This window comes from Entelurus aequoreus, linkage group LG02 (assembly GCF_033978785.1).
Source record: "Entelurus aequoreus isolate RoL-2023_Sb linkage group LG02, RoL_Eaeq_v1.1, whole genome shotgun sequence".
NCBI lineage: Eukaryota > Metazoa > Chordata > Actinopteri > Syngnathiformes > Syngnathidae > Entelurus > Entelurus aequoreus.
The window spans coordinates 39596225-39619873 of record NC_084732.1 but is presented as its reverse complement, the minus strand read 5'-3'; the positions used below and the strand labels follow the sequence as shown (position 1 = coordinate 39619873).

The window sequence follows — 23649 nt, the reverse complement described above, 5'->3', positions numbered from 1 at the left end:
AAGCAAAATTATTGCTATTGTGCATGACAATGGTGCACTTTATAAAAAAAAAACATTTTTGTAACATTTTCCTTGTTTTATTTGGCGAGTTGAAAGAACATGGTGCCAGTATGCTGTTTTTTTTCAATAAAATACTGGAAAGGATAGAAATGTAGTTTGTCTCTTTTATCCGATTATTAATCGAGTAATCGAAGTAATAATCGACAGATTAATCGATTATCAAATTGATTGTTAGTTGCAGCCCTAAGTGACACACATTAGTTTCGCTATCTGCTGCAGCTCACCAGTAATCATGCCCTGAATGCAGACTTGCAGGCACTCACAAAACATCTATTTGACTGTATTGGTCCCGACACACCCAATAATTTAATCAGAAAAGGCACTTTTATATCTAAATATATTTTAATCAGACTCTTTGTTTATGTGTCTGCAAAGATCCACTCCTCTGATACAACATTTTGTTCCTGAAATAATCATTAAACAGCTTAATCCATTCCATCATTTAATTTCACACACTGGGTTATGGGTTTTACTTGTTTAGCGCTTTTCTACCTTCAAGGTACTCAAAGCACTTTGACACTATTTCCACATTCACCCATACAAATGTGCTGTAATGAAACAACTGGAATTGTGTAATGCATTACATTGTATCGTATGCATGTTCGAAATAAACTGAAACTGAACTGAACTGAAACTTGTTTTATGTGTTGGTACTAGGAATGTCAAGGTACGAAAAATTCTTATCACGTATATTGTGACCAAATATAATACAGTTATTATTATCGCGGTATTTTAAAATGTGCTCAAAGCCAGGCCTGCAGAGATGCCATGGCATGCCGGCTGTGGGCGCGGGGCTGGGCCCTTATGGCTTTTTGCCGGATGGGGTGCCTGGTGGGGGGTGGGCGGGGGGGCCTGGACGTGCGGGAAGGGCGGCGGGGTTTCGTGGCGCTGGGCACTGTTGGCAACCAGGCCTCATGTTTATTTTTATTTTATTTAATTTAAAGGGTATATTTTATTTTATTTATTATTATTATTTTTATTTTTTATATATATTTTTTTGTTTTGTTTTAGTGTATGTATGTGTGTGTATATGTGTGCATATGTATATGTATGTTGGTGTATATATGTGTGTGTGTGTGTGTATGTGTATATGTATATGCATGCATGTGTGTATGTATGTGTATATACATATATGTATGTATGCGTATGTGTGTATGTATAGGTGTGTGTATGGGTGTGGATGTCCGGTGGATCGATTGGCCTGTATGTGAATGAGTTGGGGTAGGTGGGTTGGTGGCCTCTGTGGTAGCTGGGGGTGTGCGTTGTTGTGGTTTACGGGGTAGGTCGCTTTTTTTTGTTTCGGTTTCGGCGGCCGCGGGTGTTTGTACTGCGGACGGGCGGTGGTGGTGATGGTTGCTGTGGTACTGCCAGCGGTTGGCGTCGCTGTGTTGGGTTGGAGTGGTTGGGGGACTGTGGCTGGTATCTGTGCGCTTGTGGGGTTGTGGGGGCTGGCTGGCGTTGGCTTGCCGGCTGGTTTGGGGGCTGGCGTGCGGACGGGGTGCATTGACTTCTTCCCCCGTTGGGGGGCGCCATCCCCTGGCCGGAACTCGTATGGGTACGTTGCTGTGTGGATGGCCGGGATGCGGTGTTTGCATTGGGCATGGGGCTGTGCGGTTTTTCTGCGTTTGGTTGCTGGTATGGGCTCTGCGGGGTTGGGTTGGGGCGGGCGGGGGATGGCTTTGTTTGGCGGGGGGTGGGCTCGCGTGGCGTCACGCTAAAGTGGTCTGGTGTGGGTCACGGGCCGTGGGGGAGGGCCTTCCTGGCCGTAGTTCCTGGTTGTCGGCCGCATGGACTGGGGGGGATGTCCGGGCCCTCTACTCCTCCTACTTATAGCACACAGTCACACAAATATAGGACTTTGGGGGATTGTCCTGCGGGGAGGCATGGCGGGGGGTTGAGGATGCCTCCTATGGGGCTCCAGTCCTCCTGTCTTGTCCCCTGCTTGTCCATCCCCCAATCTTAGCTGCATATTAGACACTTAGGATTTGGAGGGCTCGGCTTGGTTGGGACCCACCAAGACCTTGATGTCCCCCAAATTTAATCGCATTATTAGTTCCCACAAGCATACATATCTCACTCACGCTACAGTACACGCATCAATAGGGACTGGAGGTCAGCTGTAATGGCTGACCTCCTAATTTTAACTACACAGTAGACACTCTGGGGGCCTTGTACACATGCATGTGGGGGGGTTGGGGTTCGGCGCACCCCTCATTGCCTCGTCGGCCGGTGCGGATTCAGGGGACTGCGTTCTGGTGGCCTGCCAGGCTTTTATTGATTTATTATTATTATTTTTTTATATATATATATATATATATATATATATATATATATATATATATATATATATATATATATATATATATATATATATATATATATATATTTTAAATAATTTTTATTATTTACTTACTTTATTTTATTTATTCATTTGTATTTGTTATTTTTAATTTAATTTAATTTGTATTTTATTTTATTATTATTATTATTTTTTAATTATTATTATTATTTTTGTTTAATCGTATTATTTATTTGTGTGTGGCGTCGCGCGGGTCTCGCTTCCTGTTGGGTGGGGTCCCTGCCCGTGTGGCCCGACCTTGCGCTGTGGGGTCTCTGTTGGCGACTTGATGTGGCGGCGGCGCACGTGTCTGGTCTGGATACTGTGTCTCGGTTGTTTGGGCGGTGGTGTGTTTGTGCGGGTTTGGGTTGGGGTGGTGGGGTCTTTTGGTGGGGGGGGTGTTGGTGTCTCTTGTTTGCGTGTTGGCCTTTGGGCTTGCTGGCGGGCTGGCGCTGGCTGGTCTCTGTGATCCTGTTGGCGTGTGGTTGCCGGTCGCGTTTTTTTTTTAATCGATTTAAATGGGTGGTGCTGGCTGTCTGGGCGTGTTGTGGTTGCTGTTTCTGCTGCCGCTTGTTTGTGGTGTGGGCGCCCGTGGCTGCTGGGTCTGGTGCAGGGGGGGTGGCTGATGTTGTGACTGGTGGCAGCGCGCGCGCGTGGTGGTTGTCGGGGCTGACAAACTGTGTATATGTATGTGTGTGTGTGTGTATGTGTGTGTGTGTATGTATGTGTGTATGTATGTATGTATATATATGTGTATGTGTATGCATGTGTATGTGTACATGTGTATGTTTATGTGTATGTATATATATATGTATGTATATTTCTGGGGGTACGTTCTGGGCCTGCCTGTCGGGTGGGGGTCGGCGCCTCAGGCTACTGCATCCGGACTGCGTGTCTGGAGCTCCTGGGTCCCACCGTCCATCCCTTCCGGGTGCCCGTCTTGGTTGGGGCCTGCTGAGTCTGGTCCCTGCATCTACTGTGGTAGCTTGGTGCTGCAGGGTATTCCGAGGTGCTGCGAGTCGGCCAGTTGTTGGGGTAGCGACCTTGTGTGTCAGCATGTCTGTGATCTTCTTTTAATTATTTATTTATTTTTTTATTTTATTATTATTTTTTTATAAATAGATTTAATTATTTATTTATTCTTATTTTTTAATATATTTTATTAATATTATTATTATTATTATGTATTTATTTATTTATTTATTTCCCCTACCTCAGGGGGGGGGGGGGTACTCGGCTGGGCGGTTGCTGGTTGTTCCATCTCCATCGTTGGGGTCCCTGCGGGTGGGGTGGGTGGTTCCCGTGGCCCCGTGCTGGGTGGTCCTGTGGCGGCCGGCTTGGGTGGGGTGGCCGTGGGCTGGCCTCGCCGCGCTCTCCGGGGGTGGGGGGGTCTCCGGGCCCCTCGGGCGGGGCGTCCCGCCTTTCTGTCCGTGTGGGGTGTGGTCTCTCGCTGGCTTGGGGTCTGGCTGCCCCCTGCTTTTCTCGTGCCTTGTCCTCTGCCGGGTGCGTCTGTCTGCGGCCTGCTGCTGGCCCTTGTGGGCGGCGCGGTGGGCCAGGCTCTGGGGTTCCTGTCGCTGTCCGGCTTGGCTGCGTGGGGGCGGTGGCCCCTGGTTCCCTGGGCACCGCACCTACTGTTTGTGGGATGGGCTCTCTGGGAGGCTGGGGCCGTACTCTGGCTCCCGCACACATTGGGAGTCAAATGTATTGTACATGCAAATTCACATATACTCACACACATACATACACACATACATACTGTAGGTACCTACGCTCCCACATACATATACAAATAAATACAGTACATATTTACACACTCAAAGTTCGTACATCCACACGCACATTCATTATACAAACATACTGTATACACATACTGTACATATACATTCACTGTAAAAACATACATATACACATACTGTACATATACACTCACTGTACAAACACACACATACACATACTACACGTATACATTCACTGTACAAACACACACATACATATACTGTACATATACATTCACTGTACTAACACACATATACACATACTGTACATATACATTCACTGTACAAACACACATACTGTATACACATACTGTACATATACATTCGCTGTACAAACACACACATACACATTCTATACATATACATTCACTGTACAAACACACCTATACACATACTGTACATATACATTCACTGTACAAGCACACATATACACATACTGTACATATACAAGTACATATGCACACATACACTCATGCACATAATTACGTTTCATCAAACATATATTAACGTTGTTGCCCTAGGGTAAACTGGGTATAATACATGGCACACTGACAAAGCTTAACCTATAGTTACTATAACAATCTACAAGGTTAATGTAGGTTGCTTCTCTTTCTTCCCCTCCATTTTTCTGCATTCTTTCGTATCTCAAGTTATCATTACGTATATGTATTGTTGCATTTGAATAATTGTATTGTTGATAATAAAGGTAAAGTATTGGTATTGTTTTATTATCAATAGCACTATTTCATTTGGTATTCATATTGCTCCATTTTTAGTTTAATAATGCTCATTGTCATTTCTGTATTATTTTCGCTAACTGCTTATTTGCTATTACTTTTACCATCATATTTGTACATGTCGTATTTGCTGATGTTGCTCTGTTGTTATTGTTGTTGTGTTTGCTGTTGTTGTTTTTGTCTCTCTGTCTAATCCCCCTCTTGTCCCCACAATTCCCCCCTCTGTCTTCCTTTTTCTCTCTTTCTATCTCCTCCTGCACCAAATGATAATATAAATACATTTAATAAAGTCAAAATACAAATAAGGCAACAAGAGAAGTATCCTACACTTCTCTTTTGTAAAGTAAATCTGAACAGCCGATATGGGCATCTACATCTGCTATATGATTTGCCCGAGAAGCTGGGCAGGACATTATTGAAAAAAAAAATAAATAAATAAAAATTAAAAATTAAAAAATAAATAAAATGTGCTCAAAATTTTCGAAAAATATTTATACTGAAATCTTTTAACAAAGTTTTATTTAAAAAAAACATCACATTCAAAAATGACTTCCTTTGTAGGAGAAACATTATTGTAGATAAAAACACTGTTCATGGACCCCAAGAAGAAATTGAATGTGCATATGAAAGCAACAAAAGCATTATAAACAAAGTAATATGGCAGAAAAAAATAATAATCAATAACTAAAATAAATGTGAAAATTGCACAAGATAGCACTTTTTGGACATAAGAGATTCAAAAATAAAAACCAATGAAATAATTTTGAAAGTTAGCACTTGATGGCCATAAAACGTAACTGCACTTTTTGTCCATATAGATAAAAATAGTGCTCATGTATGAGATTTAGTCTTATACATAGGGCTGCCAATTCTGGCCAAAATAATAATTAACATTATTTTTATCAATACTCATGATGACTGATTGTTAGGTAAAGCAGTGTTGGCGTGAGGTATGAACGTAATACCATCATGTAATTTGTAATGTCTAATAAAAAGGCTATAGATAAACGTTACCAATATATCTAAGGACAAGTACTGTATTTTTCGGACTATAAGTCGCAGTTTTTTTCATAGTTTGGCCAAGGGTGCGACTTATACTCAGGAGCGACTTATGTGTGAAATTATTAATCACATTACCGTAAAATATCAAATAATATTATTTAGCTCATTCACGTAAGAGATTAGACGTATAAGATTTCATCGGATTTAGCGATTAGGAGTGACAGATTGTTTGGTAAACGTATAGCATGTTTTATATGTTATAGTTATTTGAATGACTCTTACCATATGTTACGTTAACATACCAGGCACGTTCTCAGTTGGTTATTTATGTGTCATATAATGTACACTTATTCAGCCTGTTGTTCACTATTCTTTATTTATTTTAAATTGCCTTTCAAATGTCTATTCTTGGTGTTGGGTTTTATCAAATAAATTTCCCCCAAAAAAGCAACTTATACTCCAGTGCGACTTATATGTTTTTTTCCTTCTTTATTATGCATTTTCGGCAGGTGCGACTGATACTCCGGAGCGACTTATACTTGGAAAAATACCGTATTATTTTTTTTGTACATTAATAATGTCAACGTGTCAGCTTTTTTTCATTACATAATGTCTTTATTTCTATTTTTACATTTTGATAGAGGGAGGTACTTCTATGGAAATGCAAAAACCGAGACTCCGATTTCCCTCGCCCAGACGCGAGTCACCAAAGTCCCCCTCTGGAGCCAGGCCCGGAGTTGGGGCACGATGGCGAGCGCCTGGTGGCCGGGCCTGTCCCCATGGGGCCCGGCCGGGCACAGCCCGAAGAGGCAACGTGGGTCCCCCCTCCAATGGGCTCAGCACTCATGGGAGGGGACATAGAGGTCGGGTGTGTTGTTAGCTGGGCGGCAGCCGAAGGCAGGGCACTTGGCTATCCGATCCGCGGCTACATAAGCTAGCTCTTGGGACGTGGAATGTCACCTCGCTGGGGGGGGTTTGGGGGGGAGGAGCCTGAGCTAGTGCGTGAAGTGGAGAAACTGTTGTTTGTGCTTACGCACCAAACAGCAGTTCAGAGTACCCACTCTTTTTGGATACACTTGAGGGAGTACTGGAAAGTGCTCCCCCGGGTGATTCCCTTGTCCTACTGGGGGACTTCAACGCTCATGTTGGCAACAACAGTGAAACCTGGAGAGGCGTGATGGGGAAGAATGGCCGCCCGCATCTGAACCAGCGTGGTGTTTTGTTATTGGACTTTTGTGCTCGTCACAGATTGTCCATAACAAACACCATGTTCAAACATAAGGGTGTCCATATGTGCACTTGGCACCAGGACACCCTAGGCCGCAGTTCCATGATCGACTTTGTAGTTGTGTCGTCGGATTTGCGGCCTCATGTTTTGGACACTCGGGTGAAGAGAGGGGCGGAGCTTTCTACCGACCACGGGCGGTGGTGAGTTGGCTGCGATGGTGGGGGAGGATGCCGGACAGACCTGGCAGGCCCAAACGCATTGTGAGGGTCTGCTGGGAACGTCTAGCAGAGTCTCCTGTCAGAGAGAGTTTCAATTCCCACCTCCGGAAGAACTTTGAATATGTCACGAGGGAGGTGCTGGACATTGGGTCCAAGTGGACCATGTTCCGCACCTCTATTGTTGAGGCGGCTGATTGGAGCTGTGGCCGCAAGGTAGTTGGTGCCTGTCGTGGCGGTAATCCTAGAACCCGTTGGTGGACACCGGCGGTGAGGGATGTCGTCAAGCTGAAGAAGGAGTCCTATCGGGTTCTTTTGGCTCATAGGACTCCGGAGGCAGTGGACAGGTACCGACAGGCCAAGTGGTGTGCGGCTTCAGCGGTCGCGGAGGCAAAAACTCGGACATGGGAGGAGTTCGGGGAAGCCATGGAAAACGACTTCCGGACGGCTTCGAAGCGATTCTGGACAACCAGCCGCCGCCTCAGGAAGGGGAAGCAGTGCACTGTCAACACCATGTATGGTGAGGATGGTGTTCTGCTGACCTCGACTGCAGATGTTGTGGATCGATGGAGGGAATACTTCGAAGACCTCCTCAATCCCACCAACACGTCTTCCTATGAGGAAGCAGTGCCTGGGGAATCTGTGGTGGACTCTCCTATTCCTGGGGCTAAGGTTGCTGAGGTAGTTAAAAAGCTCCTCGGTGGCAAGATCCGCCCGGAGTTCCTTAAGGTGCTGGATGCTGTGGGGCTGTTTTGGTTGACAAGACTTTGCAGTATCGCGTGGACATCGGGGGCGGCACCTCTGGATTGGCAGACCGGGGTGGTGGTTCCTCTCTTTAAGAAGGGGAGCCAGAGGGTGTGTTCCCACTATCGTGGGATCACACACTTCAGCCTTCCTGGTAAGGTCTATTCAGGTGTACTGGAGAGGAGGCTACGCCGGATAGTCGAACCTCGGATTCAGGAGGAACAGAGTGGTTTTCGTTCTGGTCGTGGAACTGTGGACCAGCTCTATAATCTCGGCAGGTTCCTTGAAGGTGCATGGGAGTTTGCCCAACCAGTCTACATGTGCTTTGTGGACTTGGAGAAGGCATTCCACTGTGTCCCTTGGGAAGCCCTGTGGGGAGTGCTCAGAGAGTACGGGGTATCGGATTGTCTGATTGTGGCAGTCTGCTCCCTGTACGATCAGTGTCAGAGCTTGGTACGCATTGCCCGCAGTAAATCGGACACGTTTCCAGTGAGGGTTGGACTACGTCAAGGCTGCCCTTTGTCACCGATTCTGTTCATAACTTTTATGGACAGAATTTCTAGGCGCAGTCAAGGCGTTGAGGGGATCCGGTTTGGTGGCTGCAGGATTAGGTCTCTGCTTTTTGCAGATGATGTGGTCCTGATGGCTTCCTCTGGCCAGGATCTTCAGCTCTCACTGGATCAGTTCGCAGCAGAGTGTGAAGCGACTGGGATGAGAATCAGCGCCTGCAAGTCCGAGTCCATAGTTCTTCCAAGTCCGAGTCCATGGTTCTCACCCGGAAAAGGGTGGAGTACCATCTCCAGGTTGGGGAGGAGACCCTGCCCTAAGTGGAGGAGTTCAAGTACCTCAGAGTCTTGTTCACGAGTGAGGGAAGAGTGGATCGTGAGATCGACACGCGGATCGGTGCGGCGTCTTCAGTAATGCGGACGCTGTATCCATCCGTTGTGGTGAAGAAGGAGCTGAGCCGGAAGGCAAAGCTCTCAATTTACCGGTCGATATATGTTCCCATCATCACCTATGGTCATGAGCTTTGGGTTATGAACGAAAGGACAAGATCACGGGTAAAAGCGGCCAAAATGAGTTTCCTCCGCCGGGTGGCGGGGCTCTCCCTTAGAGATAGGGTGAGAAGCTCTGCCATCCGGGGGGACCTCAAAGTAAAGCCGCTGCTCCTCCACATCGAGATGAGCCAGATGAGGTGGTTCGGGCATCTGGTCAGGTTGCCACGCGAACGCCTGCTTAGGTAGGTGTTTAGGGCACGTCCGACCGGTAGGAGGCCACGGGGAAGACCCAAGACACGTTGGGAAAACTATGTCTCCCGGCTGGCCTGGGAAGGCCTCGAGATCCCCCGGAAAGAGCTGGACGAAGTGGCTGGGGAGAGGAAAGTCTGGGCTTCCCTGCTTAGGCTGCTGCCCCCGAGACCCGGCCTCGGATAAGCGGAAGAAGATGGATGGATGGAGGTATTTTTATTTATTTATTAATTATTTTTTTAAGTTATGTACATGTAGATTCTGTATCGGGACAGATCCATTAAGAGTTTGGGCAGAAATATGTCGTATAGGAATTACCTATACACAATAAAACATGAACAAAATGCTGTGTCACATGAATGTTTTTTAAAGTAATACATAGCTTTGAAAAAACATGTGGAAAAAAAACACATGGCGTTTACTTTTTTATATCAGTATAAAACTCAAAGCAGTTTGGGTAATGAAAATGAAGTCTAATAAACAAGCTTTGTTTTTCTCTAACACCACCTCCTAGTGGTTCAGTGCAACAGTTGGGCCAACAAAAATAAACAGGAGTGATACCTCTCACCCCTAATACACAATCTTCACAGCCTGCGTTCAGTTTGATGAGATGACAAAATATTATAGCTACTATTTATGTTATTTGAACTCTGATACAGTTTGCAGTTAAAGCACGAGTATTAACGCTCAGTCACAGCTAATGAACACTGTATTAAGAAAATAAAAGCAACATCAAATGGTTTTCTCCGTCACTTTATACTTTTAGTGTGAGACAAATGTGTCTGTCTTCAATATTGTCCACCCCTGTCTCCATCTAAAAACAGCAGTGCGCTCTGAAACGTACGCCGTGACTCCATTGAAATGAAGCGAGGGAAAATGAAGTTAAACCAAGCACTTGGCTCTGTTTACTCTGAGGGAAAAACTCCGGAGCAAAGTCTGTGTAGTTTGCGCTGCTGTGACTTTGTTTCCGGGAAGTAAGCACTGTTGCCTAAAATGCATTAATAAATGACGTTTTTCGGTAATTACAAATTTAGACGGTATTACTAACCGTCTGGAATTTTATCACGATTTATCATTATACCGTTTACCGTTACATCCATAGTTGATACACTTTATATTACAGTACCTCAAATTCAAACTGAACTTTAATGTACTTACATTAAATATAAGATACAGGATTTGAGTTTTAAAAACTCCACAATCTGTTGTTTGCCAAAGCACTGGTGAGAAGCACTGATGTATACAAGTAATTCAAGAATTAAATACAAATAATAATTTACCAGTTGAAAGTGTTGTTTAGTAAATGTACACTTGAAATATACTCTTGTTGTATTAAGTACACCGATTATACTTTGTTTACTGCAAAATGTTTGTGATGACAAGCAAAAAAACAAAATAGCTTTAAGAGGAAAAAAAGTTGTTCTCCTTACCCCCCAAAATATACCGAAAAAGAAGCCAAACCGTGGTCCTAAAACCAGGTATGGACCGTATCGTCGGTTACCTGTACTGTTGCACCTCAAGTAAGCAAAATTATTATACATGTACATACGACTCTATACCTCAATCAAACATGGTGGAAATGCCTGTTACAAGACACTGCAGTAGTAAACAGTAGGGATGCAATACTCAAAATAATCCTACACGGGAGAATCCTTTTCAATAAAAAAAAAAACCAACGTGATATTAATCGAGATCGGATGATATAAAAAAGAAAAATGAATCGGGATCATTGTTTATGCCATATCCCCCAGCCCTAGCCATGGGTCATCAGGGTGGACAGCAGCAGACTCAAGATTCAGCAAGGGTAGCCGGTGCTCAGACAGATGACATAGGAGGTGTTGTTGCCCACCCGCACAGACTGGGTCCTGCTTGTGAGGAAGTCAAGCAGCCAGTTACATAGGGGGGGGCTGATGCCAAGGGGGGCCAGTTTACTCACCAGATGCTGCGGGATAATTGTGTTGAACGCTGAGCTAAATACATTGGTCATAATTAAAGGCCTACTGAAATGAAATTTTCTTATTTAAACGGGGATAGCAGATCCATTCTATGTGTCATACTTGATCATTTCGCGATATTGCCATATTTTTGCTGAAAGGATTTAGTAGAGAACATCGACGGTAAAGTTCGCAACTTTTGGTCGCTGATAAAAAAAGCCTTGTCTGTACCGTAAGTAGCGTGACGTCGCAGGTTGAAGGGCTCCTCACATTTCCCCATTGTTTACACCAGCAGCGAGAGCGATTCGGACCGAGAAAGCGACGATTACCCCATTAATTTGAGCGAGGATGAAAGATTTGTGGATGAGGAACGTGAGAGTGAAGGACTAGAGTGCAGTGCAGGACGTATCTTTTTTCGCTCTGACCGTAACTTAGGTACAAGGGCTCCTCATTGGATTCCACACTTTCTCCTTTTTCTATTGTGGATCACGGATTTGTATTTTAAACCACCTCGGATACTATATCCTCTTGAAAATGAGAGTCGAGAACGCGAAATGGACATTCACAGTGACTTTTATCTCCATGACAATACATCGGCGAAGCACTTTAGCTACGGAGCTAACGTGATAGCATCGTGCTTAAATGCAGATAGAAACAAAAGAAATAAGCCCCTGACTGAAAGGATAGACAGCAGATCAACAATACTACCAAACTCTGGACCTGTAACCACACGGTTAATGCTGTACCGCCTGGCGAAGCCTAGCAATGCTGTTGCTAACGACGCCATTCAAGCTAACTTAGCTACGGGACCTCAACAGAGCTATGCTAAAAACATTAGCTATCCACCTACGCCAGCCCTCATCTGCTCATCAACACCCGTGCTCACCTGCGTTCCAGCGATCGACGGCGCGACGAAGGACTTCACCCGGTCATCGATGCGTTCGGCGGCTAGCGTCGGATAGCGCGTCTGCTATCCAACTCAAAGTCCTCCTCGTTGTGTTGCTGCAGCCAGCCGCTAATACACCGATCCCACCTACAGCTTTCTTCTTTGCAGTCTCCATTGTTCATTAAACAAATTGCAAAAGATTCACCAACACAGATGTCCAGAATACTGTGTAAATTTTGCGATGAAAACAGAGCTGTTTGTATTGGGATACAATGTGCCCCAATACTTCCGCTTCAACCATTGACGTCACGCGCAAACGTCATCATACCTAGACGTTTTCAACCGGAAGTTTCCCGGGAAATTTAAAATTGCACTTTATAAGTTAACCCGGCCGTATTGGCATGTGTTGCAATGTTAAGATTTCATCATTGATATATAAACTATCAGACTGCGTGGTCGGTAGTAGTGGGTTTCAGTAGGCCTTTAAAGTTCTCCTGTGTCCAGGGACATATTTCCTGAGTCCAACCATCTACCCATTTACTACCGCTTGTCCCTCACGGACTCGCGGGGTGCTGGAACCTTCGGGTGGTAGGGGGGTACACCCTGGACAAGTCGCCACCTCATCGCAGGACGGATGTTAGCCGCTAGTTAGTTCTGTTTTAAAACACCGCTCAAGCTGTACAAGTAACACAATGTTGGCCAACACTGTTCAATTATTGTAACGTTTGTTAAGACGCTTTAAAAAGGACAGGAATTCTATTGATCACTTTATTGAGCAAAGCTGTTTTTTGTAGGGCACAACCACACCAAAAACATCAGTAAAAACTTCTCTTTGGCAAAACTAGTCATTGTCTGCCGTACCAAAAGGCCAAAAACTCTTTGTGATCTGTCATATCAACACTTGCCACTGATGCGTTTATGGCCACACAAAAAGTCGGAAAACTCCAACACCATACAAAGTGTAAATGCAAAGTCGTTACACTATCCTTCCCCAATCAGATATGTGCTTATTCTACTGTCATTTATTAAGAATGTTAATTTATGGATATTAATCATGAAATGCTGTTACTAGAATACAGAAATGCTAATAAAATGATATATTTTACAGACAGACAGTTACAGGAATGTACACTTTATCTAATGCTTACATCTCATTGTGCAACGTGTCAATGTTTTAAGGAGAACTAAATTTGCACATCCTTTTCAATCCATATTCAATTGAATGCACTACAAAGACAAGATATTTGATGTTCAAACTCCATCCATCCATCCATTTTCTACCGCTTTTTCCTTTCAGGGTCGTGGGGGGTCGCTGGAGCCTATCTCAGCTACATTCGGGCGGAAGGCGGGGTACACCCTGGACAACTCGCCACATCATTACAGGGCCAACACAGATAGACAGACAACATTCACACTCACATTCACACCCTAGGGCCAATTTAGTGTTGCCAATCAACCTATCCCCAGGTGCATGTCTTTGGAGGTGGGAGGAACCCGGAGTACCCGGAGGGAACCCACGCAGTCACGGGGAGGACATACAAACTCCACACAGAAAGATCCCGAGGCCGGGATTGAACTCACGACTACTCAGGACCTTCGTATTGTGAGGCAGACGCACTAACCCCTCTGCCACCATGCTGCCCATGTTCAAACTCATAAACTTTATTTTTTTTTGCAAATAATAATTAACTTACAATTTCATGGCTGCAACACGTGCCAAAGTAGTTGGGAAAGTGAAGTGAAGTGAAGTGAATTACATTTATATAGCGCTTTTTCTCAAGTGACTCAAAGCGCTTTACATTGTGAAACCCAATATCTAAGTTACATTTAAACCGGTGTGGGTGGCACTGGGAGCAGGTGGGTAAAGTGTCTTGCCCAAGGACACAACGGCAGTGACTAGGATGGCGGAAGCGGGGATCGAACCTGCAACCCTCAAGTTGCTGGCACGGCCGCTCTACCAACCGAGCTATACCGTCAGAAAGGGCATGTTCACCACTGTGTTACATGGCCTTTCCTTTTAACAACACTCAGTAAACGTTTGGGAACTGAGGAGACACATTTTTTAAGCTTCTCAGGTGGAATTCTTTCCCATTCTTGCTTGATGTACAGCTTAAGTTGTTCAACAGTCCGGGGGTCTCCGTTGTGGTATTTTAGGCTTCATAATGCGCCACACATTTTCAATGGGAGACAGGTCTGGACTACAGGCAGGCCAGTCTAGTACCCGCACTCTTTTACTATGAAGCCACGTTGATGTAACGCGTGGCTTGGCATTGTCTTGCTGAAATAAGCAGGGGCGTCCATGGTAACGTTGCTTGGATGGCAACATATGTTGCTCCAAAACCTGTATGTACCTTTCAGCATTAATGGCGCCTTCACAGATGTGTAAGTTACCCATGTCTTGGGCACGAATACACCCCCATACCATCACAGATGCTGGCTTTTCAACTTTGCGCCTATAACAATCCGGATGGTTCTTTTCCTATTTGGTCATGACATGACGTCCACAGTTTCAAAAAACAATTTGAAATGTGGACTCGTCAGACCACAGAACACTTTTTCACTTTTTATCAGTCCATCTTAGATGAGCTCAGACGGCGTTTCTGGGTGTTGTTGATAAACGGTTTTCGCCTTGCATAGGAGAGTTTTAACTTGCACTTACAGATGTAGCGACCAACTGTAGTTACTGACAGTGGGTTTCTGAAGTGTTCCTGAGCCCATGTGGTGATATCCTTTACACACTGATGTCGCTTGTTGATGCAGTACAGCCTGAGCGATCGAAGGTCACGGGCTTAGCTGCTTACGTGCAGTGATTTCTCCAGATTCTCTGAACCCTTTGATGATATTACAGACCGTAGATCAGGGGTGGGCAATTAATTTTTACCGGGGGCCGCATGAGCAACCCGAGCACTGCTGGAGGGCCACATCGACAATATTTCAATTAAATTTTGCTCAATATTATTTTTGATATATACCGTAAGATAAATAATAATAATAATTAATAGTAATACTTCAACATAGTGTATGTAACAGCATTCCATGACTAATATAAATAAATTAACATTAATAATAAATGACAGTAAAATAAGCACACATATGACTGAGGAGTCATAGTGTAACTTTGTGTGATGTTTGAGTTGTCCGACTTTTTGTGTGGCCATAAACGCACCAGTGGTTTAGTGCTATGCGTGTTGGTGACAGATGACAAGTTGGTTTTGGCCTGGTTTGTACGGCAGAAAATGACTAGTTTTTCGAGATAGAAGTGTATTACTTATGTTTTTGGTGTGGTTATGGCCGAATATAAACAGTTTTGCTCAATAAAGTGATCGATATAATTCCTGGCCTCGAAGCATCTGGATAGACGTTACAATAATTGAACGGTGTTCAATTGAACGGTGTTGACGAACACCGTTAGGGCCGCTTGTTGTCACTGTCACTCAAAGTTGCATTGCAAAATTACATAGAATAAATATGTTTATTTTGTTTAGAATTCAGATGGGATTTGATTTGGTGCGCGGCATATATTTGCTGCGCGCAGCAGACGCTTGAGCAGTGCGCAATTGCGCAGGCACGCACCTTAGAGGGAACGTTGCATGGCAGTCAATGTCTTGTTGGAAACACACCATTCTTCATCAACTTTTCTCTTTTTAGCGTCTCGGGTGTAAACCGTGCATCACTTGTCGCTGCATGTGCACCTTCACTCGCAGGTTACACACTGACACACGCCCATAAATAATAATTTTCAAAATAAAAGCAGCACAGTTGTATTGCGCGCACGACATAGATGTTTTTTCAACTTTATTTTGTAATTAATGATTGCAGCTGTTCACATTCACTCACAATCACGCACACACATACGTCCACACGGAAGTAATACAAATAACGATTTTCAAAACAAAAGCAGCACAGTTGTATTGCACACTCGACATAGATACTTTTTAAAATGTATTTTGTAATTTATAATTGGCCTCACGCGGGCCGGACAGGGACGCACAAAGGGCCGGATGCGGCCCGCGGGCCGCAGAATGCCCAGGTCTGCCGTAGATGGTGAAATCCCTAAGTTCCTTGCAATAGCTGGTTGAGAAAGGTTTTTCTTAAACTGTTCAACAATTTGCTCACGCATTTGTTGACAAAGTGGTGACCCTCGCCCCATCCTTGTTTGTGAATGACTGAGCATTTCATGGAATCTACTTTTATACCCAATCATGGGACCCACCTGTTCCCAATTTGCCTGTTCACCTGTGGGATGTTCCAACTAAGTGTTTGATGAGCATTCCTCAACTTCATTAGTATTTATTGCCACCTTTCCCGACTTCTTTGTTACGTGTTGCTGGCATCAAATTCTAAAGTTAATGATTATTTGCAACAAAAAAAAATGTTTATCAGTTTGAACATCAAATATGTTGTCTTTGTAGCATATTCAACTGAACCTCCAAAACCCTCAAATCTAAACTCCAAACATCTCAGAACAAGCTAGTCAGGTTACTTCTAGACCTCCACCCCAGATCCCACCTCACTCCTACCCACTTCTCTAAAGTGGGCTGGCTCAAGGTGGAGGACAGAGTTAAACAACTTGCACTGAGCCTAGTCTATAAAATCCGCTACACCTCCCTGATACCGAAGTACATGTCAAACTACTTCCTTAACGTAAATGACCGCCATAACCACAACACCAGGGGGTGCTCCACTAACCACGTTAAACCCAGATTCCGAACTAACAAAGGTCTTAACTCATTCTCTTTCTATGCCACATCAATGTGGAATGCGCTCCCAACAGGTATAAAAGAAAGGGCATCTTTATCCTCCTTCAAAACCGCAATAAAAGTTCACCTCCAGGCAGCTACAACCCTAAACTAACACCCTCCCCGGATTGCTAATAATCAAATGTAAACAATCAAATGCAGATTCTTTTTCTTATGCCTTCTGATCTCTCTCTCTCTCTCTCTCTCTCTCTCTCTCTCTCTCTCTATGTCTACTACTTGATGTCCATACCCCCCCCCCCACACCCCCTCCCTCCACACCCCTGATTGTAAATAATGTAAATAATTCAATGTGATTATCTTGTGTGATGACTGTATTATGATGACAGTATATATGATAGTATATATCTGTATCATGAATCAATTTAAGTGGACCCCGACTTAAACAAGTTGAAAAACTTATTCGGGTGTTACCATTTAGTGGTCAATTGTACGGAATATGTACTTCACTGTGCAACCTACTAATAAAAGTCTCAATCAATCAATCGAAAAACTCTTTTACTATGAAGCCACGTTGATGTAACACGTGGCTTGGCATTGTCTTGCTGAAATAAGCAGGGGCGTCCATGATAACGTTGCTTGGATGGCAACATATGTTGCTCCAAAACCTGTATGTACCTTTCAGCATTAATGGCGCCTTCACAGATGTGTAAGTTTCCCATGTCTTGGGCACTAATACACCCCCATACCATCACAGATGCTGGCTTTTACACTTTGCGCCTAGAACAATCCGGATGGTTCTTTTCCTCTTTGGTCCGGAGGACATGACGTCCACAGTTTCCAAAAACAATTTGAAATGTGGACTTGTCAGACCACAATACACTTTTCCAGCCGACGGCGTTTCTGGGTGTTGTTGATAAACGGTTTTCGCCTTCCATAGGAGAGTTTTAACTTGCACTTACAGATGTAGCGACCAACTGTAATTATTGACAGTGGGTTTCTGAAGTGTTCCTGAGCCCATGTGGTGATATCCTTTACACACGGATGTCGTTTTTTGATGCAGTACAGCCTGAGGGATCGAAGGTCACGGGGTTAGCTGCTTACGTGCAGTGATTTCTCCAGATTCTCTGAACCCTTTGATGATATTACGGACCATAGATGGTGAAATCCCTAAATTCCTTGCAATAGCTGGTTGAGAAAGGTTTTTCTTAAACTGTTCAACAATTTGCTCACACATTTGTTGACAAAGTGGTCACCCTCGCCCCATCCTTGTTTGTGAATGACTGAGCATTTCATGGAATCTACTTTTATACCCAATCATGGCACCCACCTGTTCCCAATTTGCCTGTTCACCTGTGGGATGTTCCAAATAAGTGTTTGATGAGCATTCCTAAACTTTATCAGTATTTATTGCCACGTTTCCCAACTTATTTGTCATGTGTTGCTGGCATCAAATTTTAAGGTTAATAATTATTTGCAAAAAAAAAAAAGTTTATCAGTTTGAACATCAAATATGTTGTCTTTGTAGCATATTCAACTGAATATGGGTTGAAAATGATTTGCAAATCATTGTATTCCGTTTATATTTACATCTAACACAATTCCCCAACTCATATGGAAACGGGGTTTGTAAATAGATAGATAGATAGATAGATAGATAGATAGATAGATAGATAGATAGATAGATAGATAGATAGATAGATAGATAGATAGATAGATAGATAGATAGATAGATAGATAGATAGATAGATAGATAGATAGATAAATAGTACTTTATTGATTCCTTCAGGAGAGTTCTCTCAGGAAAATTAAAAGCAAGTGGGCCAAATAACTTATATTAGAAAACTATCTCATGAAAATGACTGCTGTCATTTGATTATTATCAGAAAACATTTTAATTGTCATTAAGTCATTTTTAAGACAGATGTGCTGCTGGTATGGCCACAGTGTGCATATCGGATATTGCTCACATGTGCTTCACTAAAAGCTCAGGGAGTTTTTGAGTTTGCTCAGGCACATGAAAAATTAGAGGAAACATTGCTCCTGAGACTTCAGTTAAGTAAGCATCTAAAGGACTGCGTAACTTGTGTGTTCTTTGTGTTTGTTTGTTATAATGCCACAACAAAAAAATACCAGTGATGGAGCAAAGGAAAAGTTTGACAATAGCCATAAAAGCATAAAAGGAAGTAGAGTTGTCGCCATACCAAAATTTCAGGAGCCGATACCCATACATGTGAATTTCCCCAATTCTCGGTACTTATTTGATACACAAAATAAATAAATAAATTAAAAAAACAGAAACCATTTACCTTTATTTACTGCTTTATTGGAAACGGTATTAGACTGTTAAGTACTGAAGTTAACTATTGGACTTTTAATAGATTGCTGTGCTTTAACATCTTTTTGCACAGAATTTAAATTGCAGTACCAGCTGCCAAGAGCTAACTACCTGTACATATTCAAAAAAATAACACCAGTGGCCCTATATCCCAGTGGTTCTCAAGTGAGGGTACGCGTACCCCTGGGGGTACTTGAAGGTATGCCAAGGGGTACGTGAGATTTTTTTTAAATATTCTAAAAATAGCAAAAATTCAAAAATCCTTTATAAATATATTTATTGAATAATACTTCAACAAAATATGAATGTAAGTTCATCAACTGAACATCAAATCAAGTAGGCTATTCCATTCATTACCATTAACCCAGAGTTTCCCCCATGCCATGATGGTTTGACCCTCACTAAAATGTCTGTCAAAAAGAACTGTGAAAAGAAATGCAACAATACAATATTCAGTGTTGACAGCTAGATTTTTTGTGGACATGTTCCATAAATATTGATGTTAAAGATTTCTTTTTTGTGAAGAAATGTTTAGAATTAAGTTCATGAATCCAGAAGGATCTCTGTTACAATCCAAAAAGTTGATGATTACTTCTATGTGTAGAAATCTTTATTTATAATTGAATAACTTGTTTATTTTTCAACAAGTTTTTAGTTATTTTTATATCTTTTTTTCCAAATAGTTCAAGAAAGACCACTACAAATGAGCAATATTTTGCACTGTTATACAATTTAATAAATCAGAAACTGATGACATAGTGCTGTATTTTACTTTTTTATCTCTTTTTTTTCAACCAAAAATGCTTTGCTCTGATTAGGGGGTACTTGAATAAAAAAAAATGTTCACAGGAGATACATCACTGAAAAAAGGTTGAGAACCACTGCTATATCCCACTATTACATCACACCAAACAATATTGCTCTAATGAATATGGTCATAAATAATAACAGGCAACCTTTAACATTCAAAAAAGCCTCCCAGCATCGCAGTATATATAAACTTCTCAGCCATGGGGCCTCTCATTATGTTTAAGCGGCACTTGCCGCCATTATTATATAAATATATGTATTTTGTGTGTTGGTATCGACTTGGTATCCAAGTATCAGTTCTTTAGTTAGATAACTCTAAAAGGATTGTCAAAATACTGCACTCTAATGCAGAGATAACTAAAGTGTAATATCTAAATAAAAATGTAATGAACACTGCAGTGCAAAGTCAGCGGCATCTAATGTTAACATGAAACTCGCACAATCATTATGTCATCAGAGCTCATGGTGAACACACAATGTATACTTTTAAAGTTTTCATAAATCACCGGCTCCCTCCTTTTGGCACTTGGATGTATAAAATGTTGTTTTTGACCCTTTATAGCGACAAAAGCTCACCTGTGGCAGCAGCCAGATGTGCTGTAGTGTAGGTGGGGAGTTGCGGTGTTGAAGTGTAACTATGTTGCTGAAGGAGGCCGGCATCGAGCTGTGCTGCGCCATAACTGGAACCGAATAAAAACACAACACAATTAAAATTACGCATACAGCAAGCATAATGGAGAAATACGGTGACAAGATAGAAAGTTTAACTTTTTTTGACATAGCAATAGAATACAGACAAAAGTGGTACACATGTCCCAGCAGCAAAATAACTGCATGGGACAAGCGGTCGTAAATGGATGGATGGATGGGTCAATTGTTCTATACAATCTGGTTAAAGTCCAGAATAATACTAAAGAAGAATAGAAATCAAATAGTAAAGTGGGCTGCAAGTATTTTTTACAAAAGGTAGCTTAATTGCTGCAAGTGTTCAGTGGGTAAACATTGCACTGTGTTACATGTTATTACCATTGCTTATTGATTTAACTTTGTTTTACATTTGTCCTATGGAAAAACAAAACTGTTTCAAAAATATAAACAGATTGATTTATCTGACCATCTAATCAGAGGCCATTATTTCCCAGTAGAGGTGTGCTGTGCTGACATGACACAATGAAAACACAATGACAGCAACACAGGTCTATCTAACTTGCATCACTATATTGGATAATCAATTCCATCCATCCATTTTCTACCGCTTGTCCCTTTCAGGGTCGCTGGAGCCTATCTCAGCTGCATTCGGGCGGAAGGCGGGGTACACCCTGGACAACTCGCCACATCATTACAGGGCCAACACAGATAGACAGACAACATTCACACTCACATTCACACACTAGGGCCAACTTAGTGTTGCCAATCAACCTATCCCCAGGTGCATGTTTTTGGAGGTGGGAGGAAGCCGGAGTACCTGGAGGGAACCCACGCAGTCACGGGGAGAACATGCAAACTCCTGAGCGCAGGATCAAACCCAGGACCTTCGTATTGTGAGGCAGACACACTAACCCCTGTGTCCACCGTGCTGCCCTGGATAATCAATTAATATAATTAATTCAAACCACAACACTATGGACTGGACTCTCACACTATTAACTCGATCCACTCGACATCCCCACATCTGCGGTCCCCTCCAAGGTATCTCATTGTATCCCATTGAGTTGAGGTTTTTTTTGCCCTGATGTGGGATCTGTGGCTTGTGCAGCCCTTTGAGACAGTCGTGACTTAGGGCTATATAAATCAACTTTGATTGATTGATTGACTGTAACTAAGCTTCTTTATTCGCATTAGTTTGAAAATTACACTGGTTTAGCTTTAGAATATAACAAACTTCAAAGTCGTGTATGCGCGAAATATAAGTTATTTTTAACAGCTACTACACTTCTACCACAGAGTATGGTTTCTATTACTGGTGACGAAGTTGAGATAAGTTGGCTAACTTTAGCATGTTTGCACATCACTCCTCTAAAGCATAATAACCTCAAATAAGTAGGCCTACGTGGGACTATACTAATATTAACATTATTTTACTACTTTGTGGACACGAAGCTAATTGAAAATACTGTTAACGTTGTTTTGGTTGCCTCACTATCCGCAGCGCTGTAACACCTAGGCCCTCCATCCCCGACATTTCCTTAGTGAGGTGACCCGGCCAACTCCCCTCCCTCACCAGTTACCTTGGTTTGATGGTAGCCGAGCCGCGGTCACAGGCCCAAGAAGCTGCGGGCTGTGCTGCCGGAGCCGGCGCGTCCGCAAAGCTGGAGCTCGGGTAGTTCCTGTCCATCATCCGGTCAACGACTCGCTTCCCCGGCGGAGCTTCGTGGAGCGGCGGACACACATCGTGGCGGCTGCTGCTGCGGTGCACTGGACGGTTCGGCCCCCCGTAAAGACGCGCTATTCCCCGGATGGAAAAGTGTGCCTTTCCCCCCTTTGGGTCACTTGCTGGTTACTGGTGAGCGTGTTCAAGTCCTGCATGCTTTCACGTACCCATGATAGTGGACTTCCCAGCATGCACCTCTTCTTCTACAGCAACATCCAATACAAGAGCAAGTGTATTAATCAATAGTGTGTATCTCAAACTGTGGGGCTAGATCGGGGGTCAGCAACCCGCGGCTCTAGAGCCGCATGCGGCTCTTTAGCGCCACCCTAGTGGCTCCCTGGACCTCTTTCGGAGATGTATGAAAATGAAAAAAGATGAAGAAAAAATATAAATTTTTTGTTTTAATTTATTTTCTGTAGGAGAACAAACATGACACAAACCTTCCTAATTGTTAGAAATACCACTGTTTATATTAAACATGCTTCACTGATGAGAGGATTTGGCAAGCACCGTTTTGTCCTACTAATTTCAGCGATCCTTGAACTCACTGTAGTTTGTTTACATGTATAAGTTTCTTGAAGCTGCCACAGAAAGACGTGTCTTATGCCACTCCTTCTTTGTCTCATTTTGTACACCAAACTTTTTATGCAATTTTTTTATGACCGCAACACCGAGACATATGCCTCGGAAAGTTTTGAAGGAACAGCAGCAGCGGCACCACCACCTCGCGGCGGCGGGACCAGCAGCTTTCTCGCGGCGGCGAGTGACGGCAGCGGGGTGGCAAGGGAGAGGCCCGGCTAGCAGCCAGCAGCAGCGGCACCACCACCTCGCGGCGGCGGGATCGGCAGCTTTCTCGCGGCGGCGAGTGACGGCAGCGGGGCGGCTAGGGAGAGGCCCGGCTACCGGCCAGCAGCAGCGGCACCACCACCTCGCGGCGGCGGGACCAGCAGCTTTCTCGCGGCGGCAAGTGACGGCAGCAGGGCGGCGAGGGAGAGGCCAGGCTGGCGGCTAACGGCTAGCGGCTGGCAGCAGCGGGACCATCTCGCGGAAACGAGACCGGCAGGTGACCGCGGCGAGGCCCGGGAGAGGAGAGAGGCTGGAGCGAGGCTTGCCAGGCCGGACGGGACCCCATCGGTGGGAAGGCGAAAGTGCCGTGACGCGTCTCTGCAATTTGGGTTGTGAGTTTTAGCCAGTAAAGAAACCGAACTGAAATTAAGAAGAAAACCAAGTGAATTAAGAAAATGAGTGCGAAACACAAGAAATTCGA

At 43.7% G+C, this 23649-nt stretch overlaps 1 protein-coding gene across 1 annotated transcript in view; it reads right to left on the bottom strand.

Moving 5' to 3' along the window:
• qser1 (glutamine and serine rich 1) overlaps positions 1 to 22601 on the bottom strand; it is a 38538-nt gene extending 15937 nt beyond the window's left edge. Inside the window, exons 1-2 of the mRNA XM_062026647.1 lie at positions 22240 to 22601; positions 20588 to 20691 (exon numbers count right to left, since the gene is read on the bottom strand). Of these exons, the coding sequence (XP_061882631.1) occupies positions 20588 to 20691; positions 22240 to 22349 (214 nt within the window). The 5' untranslated portion in view covers positions 22350 to 22601. The remainder of the gene's footprint in view (positions 1 to 20587; positions 20692 to 22239) is intronic.
• Between the last annotated feature and the right edge of the window lie 1048 nt (positions 22602 to 23649).